The sequence below is a fragment of the Felis catus genome, chromosome A3 (assembly GCF_018350175.1).
Source record: "Felis catus isolate Fca126 chromosome A3, F.catus_Fca126_mat1.0, whole genome shotgun sequence".
NCBI classification, from domain to species: Eukaryota; Metazoa; Chordata; class Mammalia; order Carnivora; family Felidae; genus Felis; species Felis catus.
The window spans coordinates 104973236-104993750 of record NC_058370.1 but is presented as its reverse complement, the minus strand read 5'-3'; the positions used below and the strand labels follow the sequence as shown (position 1 = coordinate 104993750).

At 40.5% G+C, this 20515-nt stretch overlaps 1 protein-coding gene across 1 annotated transcript in view; it reads left to right on the top strand.

The window, feature by feature from the left end:
- The window catches only part of STARD7 (StAR related lipid transfer domain containing 7), a 27152-nt gene extending 6637 nt beyond the window's left edge, over positions 1–20515 (top strand). Inside the window, exons 2-8 of the mRNA XM_003984286.5 lie at positions 4103–4311; positions 4879–4928; positions 6415–6525; positions 6606–6688; positions 7131–7230; positions 16132–16216; positions 17067–20515. Coding sequence (XP_003984335.4) covers positions 4103–4311; positions 4879–4928; positions 6415–6525; positions 6606–6688; positions 7131–7230; positions 16132–16216; positions 17067–17251 — 823 coding nt within the window. The 3' untranslated portion in view covers positions 17252–20515. The remainder of the gene's footprint in view (positions 1–4102; positions 4312–4878; positions 4929–6414; positions 6526–6605; positions 6689–7130; positions 7231–16131; positions 16217–17066) is intronic.

Here is a 20515-nt window from a genome sequence, read left to right as displayed (position 1 = left end):
AGTCTATCAGTAGTTGATGTCTTCTTCAGTCTTGAATAACAGAAGAGTTGTATATGATGCAGACAGCCAGCAATCTTTCTTTCCATGGGCTATTTAAACGTTAAGGCGAAAATATAAGCCATGTTTTAAAAAACTATTATAAAATGTTTCAGATGTATAAAAAGACTTTAACATGAATGTTACAAATACAGTTATATTTAAGAAAGAAAATAAGATGCCATTAAAGACTTCTCTGTACTCCTGTCCAGTTGAAATCTCCCCTGCCCTCCAGATTATCTATCTCAGTTTGTTGTATTTCATTCCCATCTGTGTCTTTATACATAGGCATATGTTCCTAAATAATATATAATAGAACATAGAAGGTTATATGGTATTATCTTGGATGTTTTAAAGCTTCATGTAGTTCTGAACAAAATGCTAACAAACTGAATCCAACAACATATAAAAAGGGACATGAAGTAGTGGGTTTTATTCCAGGAAAGTAAGGTTAGTTCATCAAATAAAAATCAGTTTAATACATCGCGTTAATAAAGGCTAAAAAACCACATGATCATCTCAGTACAGGCAGAAAAGCATTTTGACAGTCCAACCTCCTCTCATGATAAAAAATCATTCAACAACTAGGAATAGAAGGAAGCTTCCTCAACTTGATTAAGGGCATCTACAAAAGACATAGCTAGCAGCATAGTTTAATAGTGAGGGACTAAAAGGTTTTCTCTTTTTTTATTTTATTTTATTATTTTTTTATTTAAAAAAAAATTTTTTTTCAACGTTTATTTATTTTTGGGCCAGAGAGACAGAGCATGAACGGGGGAAGGGCAGAGAGAGAGGGAGACACAGAATTGGAAACAGGATCCAGGCTCTGAGCCATCAGCCCAGAGCCCGACGCGGGGCTCGAACTCACAGACAGCGAGATCGTGACCTGGCTGAAGTCAGACACTTAACCGACTGCGCCACCCACGCGCCCCCTGAAAGGTTTTCTCTTAAGATCAGGAATAAGACAAGTATGTCTGCTCTCACCACTTCTGTTCAACATTGTACTGTTCAACAACATTTTTTTTTAAACTGCGAAAGATCATTGCAAGAATTTTTAAAACATATAAATGGGCAGATAAGCTGTGTTCATGGAATCGAAGATGATTGTGAAGATAGCAGTACTAGTCAAACTGATCTATAAATTCAATACAATCCTCATCAAAGTCTTAATTAGTACACTATTTTGTGCAATTTGACAAGCTGATCCTGATACTCATATGGAAATGAAAAAGACCCAGAATGGTCAAAACAGTTTTGAAAAAGGAGGACAAAGTTGGAGGACTCTCTCTTCCTGATTTGAAAACTTATTACCAAGCTATAGTAATTAAGATGATATCGGGGGTGCTTGGGTGGCTTAGTCAGTTAAACATTGGACTCTCGGGGCGCCTGGGTGGCTCAGTCGGTTAAGTGTCCGACTTCAGCTCAGGTCAGGATCTCACGGTTTGTGAGTTTGAACCCCGTGTCGGGCCCTGTGCTGACAGCTCAGAGCCTGGAGCCCGCTTTGGATTCTCCCACTCTCTCTGCCCCTCCCCCACTCGCACTCTGTCTCCGTCTCTCAAAAATGAATAAATGTTAAAAAAAAAATTAAAACAAAACATTGGACTCTTGATTTCAGCTCAGATCACCATCTCACAGTTGTGGGAATGAGCGCCGTGTTGGGCTCCACACTGTGTGTGGAGCCACTTGGGATTCTCTCTCTCACTCTCCTTTTCCCTTTGCCTCAAACCCATTTACCCTCTCTCTTAAATAAATAAATACTAAAAAACATATATGGTACTGGCATAAGGATGGATAAATAAATTGTTGGAATAAAATGGAGAGTTTTAGAAATAAACCCTTATATTTATGGCCAGTTGATTTTCAAAAAAAAGTACCAGACAATTCAGTGAGGAAAGAATAGTCTTCAGATGGGTCTGGGACAACTGGAGAGGCACATTCTAAATAATGAATTTAGACCCCCTGCCTCATACCATACACAAAAATTAACTCAAAATGGATCAAAGTGTAAACTAATACTAAAACTTTTTTTTTTAATACTAAAACTCTTAGAGGAAAATATAGGCATGAGTCCTTATGACTTTGGATTAGGCAGTAATGGTTTCTTAGCTGTAACTCCAAAAACACAGGCAATCAAAAAATAGCTGAATTGGATTTCATCAAAATTAAAAACTTTTGTGCGTCAAAGGTCACTATCAAAAAACTGAAAAGATAACCCAAAGCAATGGACAAAATAGAAATTATATCTGATAAGGGACTGTTATTGAGAGTGTATAGAAGAACTCTTACATTTCAACAATAAAAAAAATGCAATAAAATAACAGTTTAAAAATAGGCAAAGGGGCGCCTGGGTGGCTCAGTTGGTTAAGTGTCTGACTTTTTTTTTTTTTTTTAACGTTTATTTTTGAGAGACTGAGTGCGAGCGGGGGAGGGAGACATGGAATCTGAAGCAAGCTCCAGCTCTGAGCTGTCAGCACAGAGCCCGAAGCAGCCTTAAACTCAGGAACTGTGAGATCATGACCTGAGCCAAAGTCAGACCCTTAACCAACTGAGTCACCCAGGTGCCCCCAAATGTCCGACTCTTGATTTCGGGTCACATCGTGATCCCCGGGTTCCTGAGATCAAGTCCTATGTAGGGCTTTGGGCTGACAGTACGGAGCCTGCTTGGGACACTCTCTCTCTCTCTCTCTCTCTCTCTCTCTCTCTCTCTCTCTGCCCCGCCCCCACATGTGGTGCATATGTGCTCTTTCTCTCAAACATTTAAAAATAGGCGAAGAGTTCCATAGCTGTTTCTCCAAAGAAGATACGCAAATGGCCAATAAGCACTTGAAAATATGCTTAGCATCATTAGGCCCTGGGGAAATATAAATCAAAGACCATAATGAGATATGCTTCTCACACCCACTAGGATTTCTAGAACCATGAAGATAGACAATAACAAGTGTTGGCAAGGATGTGAAGCAGTTGGAACCCTCATACATTGTTGGTATGAATATAAAAATGGTGCAGCTGCTTTGGAAAATAATTGGGCAGTTTCTCAAAAGGTTAAACATAGAGTTGCCATGACCCAGCAAATTCGATCCTAGGAATCTATCCAAGAGAACTGAAAGCTGTGTGGAACTGTGTCTACATGAAAACTTGTACACAACTGTTTATGGCATTATTATTTATAACAGCCAAAAAGTAGAAACTTACTTAAGTGCCCATCACCTGATGAATGGATAAACAAAATGTGATGTATCATTCAATGAAATAGAAGTATTCAGCCAAAAAAGAGGGGAACAAAGTACACCGTGAATGAACCTTGAAAGTCGGTTAAGCATCCTACTTGAGCTCAGGTCATGATCTCGTGGTTTGTGGGTTTGAGCCCCACGTCGGGCTCCATGCTGACAGCTCAGAGCCTGGAGCCTGCTTCAGATTTTGTGTTTCCCCTCTCTCTCTGCCCCTCCATCCCTCTTCCTCTCCCTCTCTCTCTGTCAAAAATAAACATTAAAAAATTCATAAGAAAATATGCTGAGTGGAAAAAGCAAGACACAAGGGACTGTATATTGTATAGTCTTTCTATTAATTGTCCAAAATAGACAAGTTCATAGAGATGGAAAATAGATGAGTGATTGTGAGAGGTTATGGGAGTGAATGACTGCCAATGGGTATAGTTTTTTGGGGGGATGATGAAAATGTTTTGGAATTAGTGGTAATGGTTACACAACCTTGTGACTATACTAAAAAACGTTGAATTATATGCTATAAAATGATGATTCTTCTGGAATGTGAATTATATTTTTAAAGGAGGAGGAAAAATATGTAATTATATAAGTTTTTATAATCAACCCTTTGAGGTAGGTGCTGTTATTATCCCCATCTTACAGATTAAGAATACAGACTGGTCAAGTAATTTAATGTTTTGGTGAATGAATGTTGGACTGGGATTCAAACTCAGGAAGTCAGGTTTTTATTCATTTTATACTGCTTTAAACCCACACCTTTCTTATGCAAGTCATTGTGTGGACATTTCATTTCACAGGTTAATTACAACCACCTGCACCATTCCTTTTGTTTTTCTTTGCAGATCCATTGATGAGATGAAGCGGTTGGAGGAAATGTCACATGTGTTTCAGCGCTCTGGAGTTGAACGCCACCCTTCAGAACCAAAATCCCAGACAGAAGGGAATGAAGATTTAGGGGGCAAAGAGCAGCCATGGGAAATGGTGATGGATAAGAAACACTTTAAGCTGTGGCGGCGCCCTATTACAGGCACTCACCTTTACCAGTACAGAGGTGAGCCCAGCTTGGCTGCCTTGTGTGTTCCATGGTTGCCCAGGTGTGCAGGACTTTTGTTCCTCATCCTCTCTAAATTGTTCTTTTCTGATTCTTGATCAGAAAATTTACCATGGTTTCTTGTTTTTGTTTTGCCTCCCCCAGATGACCAGTATCTCAGTGTCTTCATTGCTATACTTTGCTGTAGGTTGTCTTTGTCTGTCTTTTCTGTCCCAATATGATAATCTAGTTTTTGAATCTGCCTTTTATTTTTCTATAGCAAATGTTTTTTTGTTGTTGTTGATGTTTATTTATGGGGGGAGGAGGGGCAGAGAGGGAGTGAGAGAATCCCAAGCAGGCTCCGCTGTGTCAGCACAGAGCCCCATGTGGGGCTCCATCTCAGGAACCCTGGAGTCATGACCTGAGCTGAAATTAAGAGTCGCCTAACTGACTGAGCCACCCAGGTGCTCCTGAATCTGCCTTTAAGATCTGTCTGTACTCTATAATTGGAATGCAGTTAAGTGATAGGAATAAGGCAAGTGATGGGGATGTGGCATTAATCCCTTATTCTTTGTTATGTCATTCTAGTTTTTGGAACCTACACAGATGTGACACCCCGGCAGTTCTTCAATGTTCAGGTGAGTAAATTTTTCTTCCCAGGTTTGGAGGTTCTAAGCCTGGAAATCCACTGCAAACTGTCCACATGAATAATTTCTTTAACTCCGAAGACATTGGCTTCAGTACATCTGTCTATTTTTGTATCCTTCTCCTGTCAAATAGCATCTAGGTAGACATTGGACTTACTCTTTGTCCAAGGGGATGAGACTGATTCTATCCTCTTACAGGGCTGTTGGGAAGATCAATTAGAGGAATGTAATTGAATGTTTTTAGTATTTTATAAGGCGTTACAGTTATTTTTTCCTAAACAATTTAAGGGTAAGTTACATACGTGTCCCTTTATTCCGAAATCCTTCAGTGTATATTTCCTAAAACTAGACATATTCTCCTAACTGTGGTGCCATTATGAAAGTCTCTAAATTTAACATTGATGCAGCTCTTATACTCTTTTTTTTTTTTTTTTTTTTTGCAACTCTTCTACTCTTGTTTGTATTCCAGTTTTTATCTATTGACCCGATAATGTTCTTTACAGCGTTTTCCTCTTGAGTGCAGATCCAATCAGGATTTAGTAATGTGGAATATTGCCACAGTGAAGCTATTTATTTAGGAAAGATGAAGAGTATTCAAAGACTCCTTTCTTCCTTGGGTGGAAATGTATGAAAAGGGGAGGTGGGATCACCTAGAGTTGTATAAAAATTTTTTTTTCCTTCTTGGATTTTTCACTGTTTTATCAGGCTTTCAGTAACTAATTAATGATTATAACACACTAATAATATGCAAGTGCACACTTCCCCCCAAACACTGAATTTTGTTAATTTATATGGAGTTTTTGTTGAGTTTGGATGTGTATGATATGTCTTATTTTGAAATTCCCTAGTTACAAGTGATGCTAGAAATTAAAAAATACACTGCCTGCATTTCTTTTTGTGAAGTTTTGCTCATACTTTTGGGCTTTTTGTCTGTTTAAATCTTTAAAAATTTGTTTTACCCTTGTACACTTGTATGTCACTACCTATTAAATTTTCCCTAAACATGTCTATCACAATATTTTTTTCTTATATTTTCCTTTGCTTTGCCTTTTTAAAAAAATACTTATTTTTGAGAGAGGGAGAGAGCAAGCGGGGAGGGGCAGAGAGAGGATCCGAAATAGGCTCCATGTAGTCAGTGCAGAGCCTAACATGGGGCTCGACCCCATGAACTATGAGATCATGACCTGAGCCAAAATCAAGAGTTGGTTGCTTAACTGACTGAGCCCCCCAGGCGCCCCTGTGCTTTGCCTTTCTTTAGTAAGATTCACTTTCAAAATAATGCTATTGGCCTATAAGAAAGGATTTTGAAAGACTTGTCTAAAATAAACACAGCTGTGTTTTTCATACTTTGCCACTTTTAGGTCAGGTTTCCATTTCAGAATAAGATCCTTGGGTCAGAGGTCCAAGCATCTGGAGAAGTCTTCTGCAGCTTTGTTTTGAATTTCTTAGGTCTTGACAGTCTCTTCTCTTTCTACAGCTGGATACAGAGTATAGAAAAAAGTGGGATGCCCTGGTAATCAAGCTGGAAGTGATTGAGAGGGATGTGGTTAGTGGTTCTGAGGTTCTTCACTGGGTAACCCATTTTCCTGTGAGTATTTTCGTTACTGTTTTTACTTTTATCACATCCATGTGAGGCAGAACACTAATTCTGCCTATTCTTTCCTTTAGTATCCAATGTATTCCCGGGATTATGTTTATGTTCGACGGTATAGCGTGGATCAGGAAAACAACGTGATGGTGTTGGTGTCACGGTATGTGTGGTTACTTGTGGCTCCTCCTGAGATCCTTTAGCTGTGTCCTTCATAGATGTCTGGTGGGAGTTTGCATGGTCTTGTTAATAGGGGTGCTGCTAGGACCCCATCCATCCCAGCTAGAACACGAGTGGGCTTTGACTGGTGACAGTCTAGGAAGATAGAAGGGATGTAAGCTTTTCATTAAACCATTTCTTTAACCTTAATATTGATAATTAGAAAAATAAGTGCTTTTTTCTTCAACACAAAGGTTACAAAGCCTAGGAATCACCAAGGAAACTCACTTTGTTTTTAGAACTTAGTTTGTATTCATTCATCTTGGTGACTCTCTGTTTTATTTTAAAAATTAGAGTCAGCTTTTTAGATTTTCTCCTTAACTTTAGCTCTTATGCTGTTTTGTATGTAAACATTACTGAGTTTCCTTAACTTTTCTCCTTACCAGTGCTGTGGAGCACCCTAGTGTTCCAGAGTCTCCAGAATTTGTAAGGGTCAGATCGTATGAATCCCAGATGGTTATCCGTCCCCACAAGTCATTTGATGAGGTGAGTTTTACATCATCCGAGAGATGATGTGTAGCTGCTATGGAATTTTCTCAAGGAATGCCTTTTGTCTGAACTGGGAAGGGCAATGGTTCTCACACTTGGCGTGCATCAGAGTCCACTGGAGCTTGTTAACATACAGTGCTGGGGTATGGCCCAAGAATTCTCATTTTTAAGAGGTCCCAATGTGATACTACTGGTTTGAGAACCATTGCTGTAGGGTGATAACACCTGGAAGATCCTCCAGGACAAAGTTCTGATGACCCACGATTCCTGTTTGTATGAGAGACAGGAGAAGACGACGGCCTGTTAGCGGCATTCTTTGGGAACTGAAGGAGCATCTTTTCCATCAAAATTTCACCACAATGGGCAAAACATTTGAAACCTTTCTGGATTTCTGTTTCCTTATCTGTAAAATGAGAGGGTTAAAATAATGTTCTCAGCTTTCTTTAAAATCTGTGACCTTTCTTTGAGAAGAATTTTTTTTTCAACATAGGGAATTGCTTTTTTTTTTTTTTTTTTTTTTTTTTGGTCAAATCTATTGAGTTTACTACGTATTGATTCCAGTGGTTGCTGGTTTTAGTTGTATTTCACTTTACAATTAAAGGCTTTGTTTCTTTCCATTACTTTTATTTTTGAGCTGGATGAACTGTGTGTTAGTATGGTTTTGTTTTCAACAAGTTGTTCTATTTATACTGCCTGACGTGGGACTTTAAATATGACAGAAATGGTGGTTCACTTCAGTTAATGTGGTGATTGACTCTTTTTAACTGGGAGATCTGTGTGTTTATTTGTATACTATTTTTAGAACAGTATTTTTCAAACAGATTGCTACCCATTAGTGGAAGACAAAATTACTTTAGTGCATTATGACCAGCTAAAAAAAAAAGAAAAGAAAAAATATACGGAGTAGAAATCATCTGAGTGTAAGCATATTTCATGAGACTTGTTTAGGTACATAAGGATGTATGAATGTGTGTGTATGAGGCTGAGAGAGAACTGGTTGCAGTGTAAAAAGTTTATTTACAATGTGTTGTAGTTAAAAAGTCCTTTAGAACTTCAGAAAATAGAAAAGAAAGTAGTAAGGCTACTTAGTGTCCATGGCTAGTTGCCTTTAGGAAGGGGAGCCTGGGTCAGGCTGGAGACCGTGTGGGAGACAGACTTAGGTCTCACTCTTTTCCTTTAAAATTTTAACCTTGCCCCCCATATATTTCCTATTGGGAAAAAACTGACTTGAGTTCCAGCATTGCTACCTTTAGAAACCATGACCATGAAATAGCCAAGGCATTGTTTAGCACCTAGCCGAGTGTGTTGTATCTAGCAGGGGCCCAGTAAATAATTTCTTTCAGTTGGGGTAGGGGAACAATAGAGATTATCTATATAATTCTTTTAGTATATTGGTGGCAAGCTCTTATGAAAAAGGTAAGATTTGAGTGGGGTCTCTTGAAAAGGCAGACTGGATAGAGGAAAACAGGAAGCGCCCTGTGGGCGGACACGGCATGATTTATCAAAGACAAAGACAAAAATGAGCCATGAATGGGTTCAGAGACTCACCACTTAGAAAGGAAAGTTGAGATTAGGGAGGAGTGATAAGTTAACATTGACCATGTAGATAGAATACTTGAAAACCAGGCAGCTGCATTTGGACTTGGCAGATGGAAAATAGATCCTTGAGCCAAGGTATGGTGTTTTATTTGTTTTACTTTTATATACATTTCAAATTTTCCCTAATTAAAAGATAAAGAGGGGTGCCTGGGTGGCTTGGTCGGTTAAGCGTTTGACTTCGGCTCAGGTCATGATCTCACGGTCCGTGAGTTCGAGCCCCGCGTCAGGCTCTGTGCTGACAGCTCAGAGCCTGGAGCCTGTTTCAGATTCTGTGTCTCCCTCTCTCTCTGCCCCTCCCCTGTTCATGCTCTGTCTCTCTCTGTCTCAAAAATAAATAAATGTTAAAAAAAAAAAATTAAAAGATAAATAAGTAGAATCATGTTGATGAACCTTTTGTATCCATTCCCAGCTCCAACAGTGATCAACTCACGGACAAACTTATTTTATCTATATCCTTTCTTGTCCCTTTTCCTGCTCTCCTGATTATTTTGAAACAGTTTCTTGCTTTACTATAGAAGAACCCATAGAAGAATTCTTCTATAGATATTTCAGTATTTATCTCAAAAAGAAAAAACATTTTTGAAAATATAACCTCAGTGTCATAATGATCCCTAATATCAAATAATCTAGTTAGTGTTCATATTTTCCTGATGGTCCATGAATTTTTTTGTAGTTGGTTTATTTGAATCAGGACTCAGTTGGCTCAGGTCATGATCTCCCAGTTGTGAAATGAAGCCCTGCGTCAGACTCCGTGCTGGGCATGGAGCCTGCTTTAAAAAAAAAAAAAAAAGTTTGGGCACCTGGGTGGTGGCTCGGTTGGTTAAGTGTTGAGTCTTGGTTTTAGTTTTGGTTGAGTCTTTGGTTTCTGTCTCTATCTCTCTCAAAATAAAAAAATAAATTAAAAAAAAGTAAATATCTTTTTTTTTTTTTCTTATTTATTTTGAGAGAGCACGAGCTGGGAGGGTCAGAGAGGATCCCAAGCAGGCTCTTTGCTGTCAGTGTGGAGCCTGGCACAGGGCTTGAACTCATGAACTGTGAGATCATGACCTGAGCTGAAATCAAGAGTCGATGCTTGAGCCACCCAGGTGTGCCAAAAGATAATTTTTTTTTTTTTTAATGTTTATTCGCTTTTTGAGAGACCAAGTGTGAGCAGGGCAGGGGGCAGAGAGAGAGGAAGACATGGAATCAGAAGCAGGCTCCAGGCTCTGAGCTGTCAGCACAGAGCCTGACGTGGGGCTTGAACTCATAGACTGTGAGATCATGACCTGAGCTGAAGTCAGACACTCAACCGACTGAGCCACCCAGGCTCCCCCCAAAAGATAAAATTCTTGAAGGAAAAAAAATATGATTCAGACTCTAGACATTTGAAATTTGTTCATATTATCTCTTGAGTCTTTTGAAGTCCGTATGTTTCCCCTCTTTTTTTTTGTTTTTTGTTTTTTTTGTTTCTTCTTGTTGTTGCTGTTTTGCAATTATATTTGTTGAAGAAGCAGTGTTTTTTTGTCCTGGATCTTGATGATTGTATCTCCATAGTATCATTTAATGTGTTCCTCTGTCCCTGTCCCCTGCCTGTATTTCCTGGGTATTGGTAGTTACTGTTCAAACCTCAGGCTTGAACAGATTCAGGTTGGTTGGTTGTTTTGGGCAAGACCACTGTATCAGAAGGCCAGTTGATGACTGTTTCTTTCTTTGTGAATTTAGAAATGATTGGTGATTATGGCTCAGATCCGTTATTTCATTAGGGGTATAACAAATTGCTGGTTTTGTAATTCCTTTATTTTTCTTCATTTATTTCCACTTATTAATTGGAACACATTAAGGTAATTTTCCTCACCAACTGTTTGGTTTTCTATAGTGCACATAGGAAAGGGAAGTAAGAGAAATAGTTGATTTGTTCCTTTATTTATGAGTTTCAAAATAATGCATTGGTCCTTTCAACCAGGGATCCTCCAAAGGTAAAGTTTTTATTTTTTTGTTATAGGCAAATACCATTAGTCTTTGCTGTAGAAGAACTGATAGAAGACTTCTTCTAATGCTATTTTAGTTGTGTTTTGTTTTGTTTTGTTTTGTTTTGTTTTAATTCAAGTTAGTTAACATATAGTGTAATAATGATTTCAGGAATAGAAGTTAATGATTCATCACTTGCATATAACACCCAGGGTGCATCCCAGCAAGTGCCCACCTTAATGCCCCTTGCTCATTTAGCCCATACCTCCCACCTAGCACCCCACCAGCAACCCCCAGTTTGTTCTCTGTTTTTAAGAGTCTCTTATGGTTTGTGTCCCTCTCTGTTTTTATATTATTTTTGCTTCTCTTCCCTTATGTTCATCTGTTTTGTATCTTAAATTCCACATATGAGTAAAATCCTAGGCTATTTGGCTTTCTCTGCCTGATTTATTTCAAACAGCATAATACATTCTAGTTCCATCCACATTGTAGCAAATGGCAAGATTTCATTCTTTTTGATTGCCAGGTAATATTCCAGTGTGTGTGTGTGTGTGTGTGTGTGTGTGTGTGTGTGTGTGTGTGTGTGTTATGTGTGTATGTGTGTGTCTGTGTGTATCATAGCTTCTTTATTCATTAGTTGATGGACATTTGAGCTCTTTCCATACTTTGGCTATTGTTAATAGTGCTGCTATAAACATTGGGGTGCATGGCCCCCCTTCAAATCAGCACTCCCATATCTTTTGGATAAATACCTAGTAGTGCAATTGCTGGGTTGTAGGGTAGTTCTATTTTAAATTTTTTGAGGACCCTCCACACTTTTCCAGAGTAACTACATCAGTTTGCATTCCTACCAGCAGTGCAAAAGGGTTCCCCTTTCTCCACATCCTTGCCAGCATCTGTTGTTGCCTGAATTATTAATTTTAGCAATTCTAAATGGTGTGAGGTGGTATCTCATTGTGGTTTTGATTTGTATTTTCCTGATGATGAGTAATGTTGAGCATTTTTTCATGTGTCTGTTAGCCATCTGGAGGTCTTCTTTGGAGAAGCGTCTATTCATGTCTTTTGCCCATTTCTTCACTGGATTATTTGCTTTTTGGGTGTTGAGTTTGAGAAGTTCTTTATAGATTTTGAATACTAACTGTTTATCTGATCTGTTATTTGTAAATATCTTCTCCCATTCCATTGGTTACCTTTTAGTTTTGGTGATTGTTTCCTTCGCTGTGTAGAAGCTTTTTGTCTTGAGGGTAGCTATTTCAGTTTTTAAACATGTTTGTTTAGTTTTAACCTATTGCAGTTATTCTTTTTCTTTTTTTCAGTTTGTTTATTTTGAGAGAGAGGTGCGAGCAGGGGGGAGGGGCAGAGAGAGGGAGAGAGAGAATCCGAAGCAGGCTCCAAGCTCTTAGCACAGAACCCAGTGTAGGGCTTGAACCCATGAACTGCAAGATCATGACCGGAGTTGAAATCAAGAGTTGGATGCTTAACTGACTGAGCCACTCAGGTGCCCCTACAATTATTGACACTCAAATTTGTCCCAATTTTGGCCATTAGGGGCCTCATCTTCCTGGCTTGAATCCTTTTGACTTGACCTCAGGGGTTCTTTTGTTTTCTGCTGTTATAAGATATCCTAGGTTCATCTTGTATAGGTTTAGCTGTAAACCTGAAATTAGCATTTCTTTAGGGAGTCCTGGTTCCTTTTAAGAAAATGTCATTTAAATACCAGGATTTGGGGGTGATGACTGGCTCGCTCAGTCAGTAGAGCATGTGATTCTTGATCTCAGGGTTGTAAGTTCAAGCCCCAGGTTTGGTATAGGGATTACTTGAAAATAAAATCTTTAAAAATAAATAACCAGAATTTGGTTTCTAGGAGTAATAGCTATTGGTTTGCTCATTGTTTTTAGGTCTTTTCAGAAGATAGAACTAAGTAATAAATTTTACTTGTTTGTTTTAAAGATAAATCTTAAATACATGCCAATACTTTTAATTCAAATTTCAGACTGGAGAGTTGTTTATTATTTTGTGTCTTACATCTATCATCTTTTCCCATGATGAGAAATTCAGTTCTTATCACTCCAAACATAACTACTCATTTGCTTTAACCTGAAGTATACACAACAGCTTCAGAGTAATACCGCAAAGATCACCAATAATGTGATGATTTAAAATTTGTATATATATATTTTTTTATCCTTAGGGTATGTACACAGGGTACAAAATAATTGAGTTTTAAAGTTACTTGAAAGGCACCTGGGTGGCTCAGTCAGTTAAGCATCCAAATTCGGCTTGGGTCATGATCTTGTGGTTTGTGGGTTTGAGCCCATGTCATCTCTCTGCTGTCAGCGTGAGCCCGATTTGGATCCTCTGTTCCTTTCTCCCTCTGCCCCTCCCCCACTCTCTCTCTCTCTCAAAAAATAAACATTAAAAAAAAGTTTTTTTTTAATATACGTTTTTTTTAAAATACGTTTCTTTATTTTTGAGAGGCAGAGAGAGGGCACGAGTGGGAGAGGGGCAGAGAGAGAGACACACACAGAATCCAAAGCAGGCTCCAGGCTCTGAGCTGTCAGCCCAGAGCCCGACGCGGGGCTCGAACCCATGAACCGTGAGATCATGACCTGACCCAAAGTTGGTCATTCAACCGACTGAGCCACCCAGGCGCCCCCCAAAATAAACACTTAAAGTTATTTGAAATAGGTGTTCTCTTTGTGATTTTTTTTTACTGACTCAGTTTGTAGTTGGGTTCCCTGTTTTCTACTTTATCTTTGATTTTTAGATACTGCTTTTTAAACTTAATTTTGTTTTATTAAATTATGAAAAAAATGTGTTTTTCCAAAGTGAAATTTATCAATAACTAGAGTGATTTTGCTTATATCCCTGTACCTTCCACCCAGTTCCTTCCTTCTTCTTATGGGTAATCATTGTTTTTGGTTTCCTTTTAAAACACAAGTAGTGGTGGATGAGAACCTGGGTCTCTTGACTTCTCAGCCCAAGTGTTTTACGGGAAGAATAAAGTCTTTTATATATATTAACTAATTTAGTCTTCTAGCCAACCTTTGTGGTGGGTACTGTTACTGTTTCCACTGTACAGGTTTTACCTTTCCCTTCTCTTTACTTCCATAGTATTCATCTGTATCTCTGTTATGGCATCTATTCTGTTAATTGAAAGCTCCTGAGGGCAGGGACTAGCACATTTTTGTTTGCTCTGTCATACCCAGCACAGTGCCAATCACAGCAGACATTCAAATACGTATTGAGTAAACGAATAAAAGATTAAACAGTCCATTCAGGAAAAAAAAGAACTTTGGTGTAAAAGCATGGGAATTTAGGGGCACCTGGGTGGTTTAGTCAGTTGAGCATCCCACTTTGGCTCAGGTCATGATTTCATGGTTTGTGAGTTCAAGCCCTGCATCGGGCTCTCTGCTGTTGGAGCAGAGCCTGCTTGGGATCCTTTGTCTCCGTCTCTCTCTTCGCCTCCCCTGCTTGTGCTCGCTCACTCTCTCTCTCAAAAATAAATACATAAACATTTTAAAAAATTGGTTAAAAAAAAAAAAACCATGGGAATTTAAAGTTGTAGTTCTACCACCTGGAGTTGTGGCCACTCTGCTTTAAAAAGTACAGACATAGGAGCACCTGGGTGGCTCAGTGGTTAAGCGTCCGACTTCAGCTCAGGTCATGATCTTACGGTTCCTGAGTTGGAGTCCCATGTCAGGCTCTCTGCTGTCAGCACAAAGCCTGCTTCAGATCCTCTCTGTGCCTCTCTCTCTGCCCCTCTCCTGCTCACGCATGTACTCGCTCTCTAAAAAATAAACATTAAAAAAAAAGTGCGACATAAGAGCGGTTCTCTCTTACCCCTTTGGATGGAGCATGATTGGTTACTTCTCCTAGGATCAGGACACTTGTAAATTTCCTTAATTTCCTGTCCTTCACTGGAGTTAGGCAATGAGAGTGCTGAGCCAAAAAGAATGGTGGGTGCAAGGGCCCTGCACTCAGAATTCTGGGTTCGTCTTGGCTGTCATTGAGTATGTGGGTAACCTTGGGCAAACCTCCTTCTTTTTGCTCAGTTTCCCCCCCTATAAAATGGGGTAACAGTATCTACATTGTAAGTTGAAATAGTTCCTGGCACACCATTAAGTGGTCTATAAAGGTTTGCTGGTAGTAGTAGTAGCAGCAGCAGCAGCAGCAGCAGTGCGGCAGAGTTTATATCATTTTAAAAATAATTTTTAAAAATTAAAAAAAATTTTTTTACATGTATTTATTTTTGAGAGACAGAGCACAAGTGGGGGAGGGGCAGAGAGAGAAGGAGACACAGAATCCAAAGCAGGCTCCAGGCTCTGAGCTGTCAGCACAGAGCCTGATACGGGGCTCGAAAACTGTGAGATCATGACCTGAGCCGAAATCGGATGCTTAACTGACCAGGCACCCCCGGGAATTTTTTTTTAATGTTTATTCTTGAGAGAGAGAGAGAGAGCGAGCACAAGTGGGGGAGGGGCAGAGAGAGGGAGACGTGGACTCCGAAGCAGGATCCAGGGTCCGAGCTGTCAGCACAAAGCCCAATGCAGGGCTCGAACCCATGAACCACGAGATTATGACCTGAGCCAAAGTCGGACACTTCACCAACTGAGCCACCCAGGCGCCCCAGAGTTTGTATCATTTTGATAAAGATTAGGACCTTTAAACATTTTGGGATATGTGTTGGGATTTTCAAGACCACTCCCAAAATTCACAGGAAGGACTCCTAGGACTCAGCATGTAATTGTACTCATGACTAAGATTCATTATATAGTCATGTAGTAAGGATACACAGCTGGATCATAAGGGAAGAGACAGGCAGAGTCTGAAGGAATCCATGTGGAGGCTTCCTCTTGCTCTCTCCCATGAAGGAGAGCATATTCTTCCAGCAACAAAAACATAGCAACAGGTATGTGATGTTTCTGCCCAGAGAAGCCCATTAGAGACTCAGCACCCAAGATTTTTATTCAGGGCTAGTCACATAGGGATCCTCTGCATAGCACATACCAAAATTCCAGATGTCCCCAGAAGGAAAACAGGTGTTTAGCACAAACTGTATGATTGTTTGCACAAACAGACAAGACACACAGGGAGTCACCCTTACACTTAACTGTTGACTGGGAATACTCCGGGAGCCGAGTTCCCGGACACCACCCGAGGGCCAACCTTGTAGGGTGGCCCTTCTACGAATGGCAACCTCTCAGGTCTTCAGTATTAACGCTTTTCTGCTCAGGGTAAAAAATGACACTGTCTGCCCCAGAGTCCGATCATGATCATTCTGGGGTACTGGATACGGAAGCTGTGGTGGGTAATTCAGGTATCGTTATTTTTGCTGTACTTCTTTTTCAGAATGGCTTTGACTACTTGTTGACCTACAGTGACAATCCCCAGACTGTGTTTCCTCGCTACTGCGTTAGTTGGATGGTTTCCAGTGGTGAGTGGGCACTTGTATACAGGGCCTGGAACCTGGGCTGAGCATTTTGTTTTTCTCTAGCTCTTAATGGCAAGCAAGATTAGTGCTTGTCTCATGGGAGCACTGTTGGAGAAATTACATATCTTTCCTGGTCCATTCTTGAATACTATGAAGACATTGAAGCCTCCAGCTGGGGTTCAGAGGGATGAGAGTTAGGGAGTCCCTGAAAGCAACATGTGCCCAGAAGGGAGTTTTAAGAACAGTTGCTTAGCTTTTATTCCTTAAATATGGACTGTGTATGTTAATGTGTTAACAATTTTTTTTTTTTTTAGATAGTGTTGGAGGCCATACAATCTGGTGGAAAAAATGTGGTAGTTATAGGACAGTAACCTTGAGAAAGGGGCTACCATGTATCTTGACAAAGGCTACATATCACAGCTGTAACTGTACCTTTTTCTTCCAATTCCTTGTTTTAAAAAGCATCCTCGTGTGATTTTTTTTCTTTTGCTTCTCTGTAGGCAGCTACTAATACCTCAGGGGGAGAATGGAGAGATTAGGTGTTTCTGTTTGATATTTGTCTAAATAAAATTGGCAGATAATTAGGCTATGCTACTGATAAGTGGTATTTTAATCACCTAAAAACCTTATGCGGCTTGATCAGTACCCCTTTCCAAAGGATCTCCGAGGTCATGGGTTGTTTTCACTCTGTATACATTTTAGGAGGCAGCTGTCACTCACAGGTTGTTGATTAGGCTGTGATCTCTATAAGAAAGAAATTGGCTCCCTGCCGTGAAAGAAATAGGGCCTTCTAATTTTGAGCCTATTGTCGGTTTGTATTTCAGCCTACCCAGATTTTCCTCTCTCCCACCAGGCATGCCAGATTTCCTGGAGAAGCTGCACATGGCCACTCTGAAAGCCAAGAACATGGAGATCAAAGTAAAGGACTATATCTCATCTAAGCCTCTGGAAACGGGTAGTGAAGCCAAGGCTACCACCCCGTCTTCAGAGCGGAAGAATGAGGGTAGTTGTGGCCCTGCCCGGATCGAGTACGCTTGAAGGGTTTTGGGATAAGAAGGGACAGGCTGCTTTTAGCCCTGTCTCAGTTCCTTCCTTATCTGCTACAGAATGGGGACATGTATTAGAAAGCGTCTGCTGTAACCACCAGTGCAGGATGACTCAATAACTGGTGTCCCGATTTCATTCAGAGCCCTTATTGCTCTTTATCAAAACAGGAGGAATCATCCATGAGGGCGTTGTCATATTCTCAGGCCAAGCATTTTGAAATTCGGTATTTCATTGAGCTGATCTGGAACAAACCTCTCACCTCAGGCCAGAAGGGGACAGCTTCTTTTCGCTTCCTGAGTAGTTTCCTCTGCCAACATTCCAGTTCTCACCATCGGTTCTGCAGCGCTTGGGATTTCCTTCAGTTCTGAAGGTCCAGCTGGAAAGTACAGTTGGCCAGTTGAGTCTTCAATGAGGGGTCATTGGGAGTGCTCTTGGTAACAGTCCTAGTGTTGAATGGATGTGAACTATTGCTTGGCAGTGTAAGTGCCTTGTCCTCACCCTGCTTCTATCTTTAGGGACATCAAGTTTGTACCAAGGAATTTCTGCCTCCCAGATACCACCCCATTGACTCGCCATCCCCCAAAGCAGTTTCCTTTGCATTGACCAGTTCTTCTCTATTCATGCCCTATATTAATTTGGATCATCACCTCCTTCCTTAGTCCGTTTATCAAGAACACTGGGAAATGAATCCTTTCAGATGGTAGCTTTCTGTGTCATCAGTGTTTTGATAGGGTCAATGGTGATGCTCAAAATATCACACTTCAGGTTTGGGTTTTTTTTTTTTTTTTTTTTTTTAACCTTTGTGTCAAAACGTAGGAATTGGGAACTTGAGTAGGATTTCTCCATAGTCCTACTGTATAGAAAACCATTTTGATTCAGGCATTATTTTTCACACTTCAGGTTTGACTGGATGCTGAGGACTTGTCCATCTTGGAAGGCTAAAGGCAGAGGAATGGGGGTTGGGCCACTCCCTTGGAGCTCTCAGAGCTGTAGACAAGCTGTGTGAAGAAATAGATGTAATCTTGCCCCAAATACTGATATAATGGGGATGTGGTTTATGTGACCCTTTTGTTCCTCTGCAAAGTTTTTCCTCCTCTTTTCAGAGTTAAAACGAAAGCAGACTACACTGTTTGGGTAAAGTCACAATCAGATGGTATCAGTTTGGCCTGGCTGATTTTGCTTATGGTCCTGCTGCAATCTGACAGAATAGGGATCAAGTTTTAAATACTCCCTTCTCTTTTTTCCGTAGAATTTAAACGGCTGGATTTTCCCCTTTTTTCCTACTTGGCTACCCTTTTGTGTTGTTGAAAAGGGGATCTAAGCCTCAGATTGACTCAAACCTCTGGACATTTTTGTTGCCTGTTAAGTTTTGTGCCAAGGAAATAACTGCCCCCGTGTTTCATGTCTTGCCTTCTCTGAGTCATTGGCAGAACGGAGAGATGTGTTGAGTGTCTCCAGCTTCTTTTCGTTGATCATTTCTCTCTTCTCATCCCCAGGACTTCACAGAAGCCAGGGAAAAGCTCCCTGGGCTATGTCTGAACTTAGCGCCTGTGATGGTTGGGGCATGGATGGTGGCGTGGGCAAGAGTGTGTGAGTGCACAGGTGTTAAGGAGCTACGTGTTGCTAATGTTCCTATTTTTGGCAACTTGACCCTATACTTGGGGTCAGTCTGTACAGTTACTTATGTCATTGTAATGATTTCACTTCTAACTGTGACATTTTTATCAAATGTGTGAATAAATACATAAAGATTGGTACAAGAGTGTTTGTCTTTGGACATGTGGTGGTGGGAAATCTTGTATATTGGGCTTATGGTTTCTTCCTGATCAGAAAGTTGGAGTGTTTCTACTTAGGGTTGGCACATGGAAGCAGCAAGGTGTGGTCTGGGTAGGGGCTAACACAGAGCTAACCACCTTGCCTTGATTATGAGCCCTTTCCAGGTAGCCAGTTTGGCAAATGAAAACAAACCACCTGTTTCCACTTCGTTGTCTTGATCTCCTCACCATCTCCTTTGCTTTTAAGGAAGGATCAACTTGAGGAAACAGTGATTGAGCTTTGCTGACAGTGAAACTTGGGAGGGAGCAAGGAAAGGAGGAAAGGATTTGAGGAAGCCAGGTCTAGTGCGGGAGGCAGACCGGGACTTTGGCTGGAGAGGGAGGGTGGTGAGTTCAAACCCCACTTGGCCTGGTGGGAAGTAGGGTCACACAAGCAGTTCTGCTAGAGTGTAAATTTGTTGCAAGGCGATGGATAGATCGGAGACACTTAAGAGCGTAACGCGAACTTTGAGTTTATGTGTGATTCTGCCTGTGGGAAACACTACGGGAACACAAATGTACACCTGAACCATTAAGGCTCTTTTCTCCAAATCGTTCGGAGATAATCACTGGAAAGCCATCCCTGCTTGTAGACTACTTGTTAGGTGTTGTATGCTTATGGGTGCACATGTGTTTTTATAATCAGTTTGGCGAGTTGGTGACTCTGGCCTCCGCCCTGCTGCAGAGGCCCCTACACGTGGCATCCTTGACATCGTTCTCCAGATTCTGCATTAACACTTCCACTGAGAAGCATTTGAGTTCTTACAGAAAGCAACATTTCCATTGTTGGACAGTTCTAGCTTTCAGGAAGTCCTTTATGTTGAGACTAAATGTGCCACCTCAGCGTTTACCAGAATCAGTGGTCAAGCCCTGTCTTTGGAACAACACAAGGAAAACATTTCCATGGGATAGTACTTCACATTCTTGAAGACAGTGCTCATGTGACCTTTACCCTTCCCCAGGTTTTCTGTTGCTAGCAGCTTCAAAAATCCTTCCAACTCTTTATTATGAAAATGTTTGAAAAATTGAAAAATAATAAAACTTTGTATGCCCTCCCCCCTACCTTTGCTGGTTGTTAACTTATGGTGTGTGCTTTGTCTTTATATATAAATACACTTTGCTGTGGACTGAACTGTCTCCCTAAAATTCACATGCTGAAAGTCCTTATACCCAATGTGATAGTATTGGAAATGGGGCCTTTGGGAGGTGATTTGAATGAGATGAGGTCATGAGGGTGGAACCCTCCATGAACGGATCTGTCCCCTTATGAGAAGAGACCCCAAAGGTTTGCTTGTTCTCCCCTTCCACCGTTGTGCAGACAACAAGGTAGCCTGGCAAGCTAGGGGAGAGTGTTCTCACCAGGAACAGGATTGGCCAGCATCTTGAGCTTGGACTTTTAACCTGCATAACTGTAAGAAATAAAGTTCTGTTGTTTAAGCTA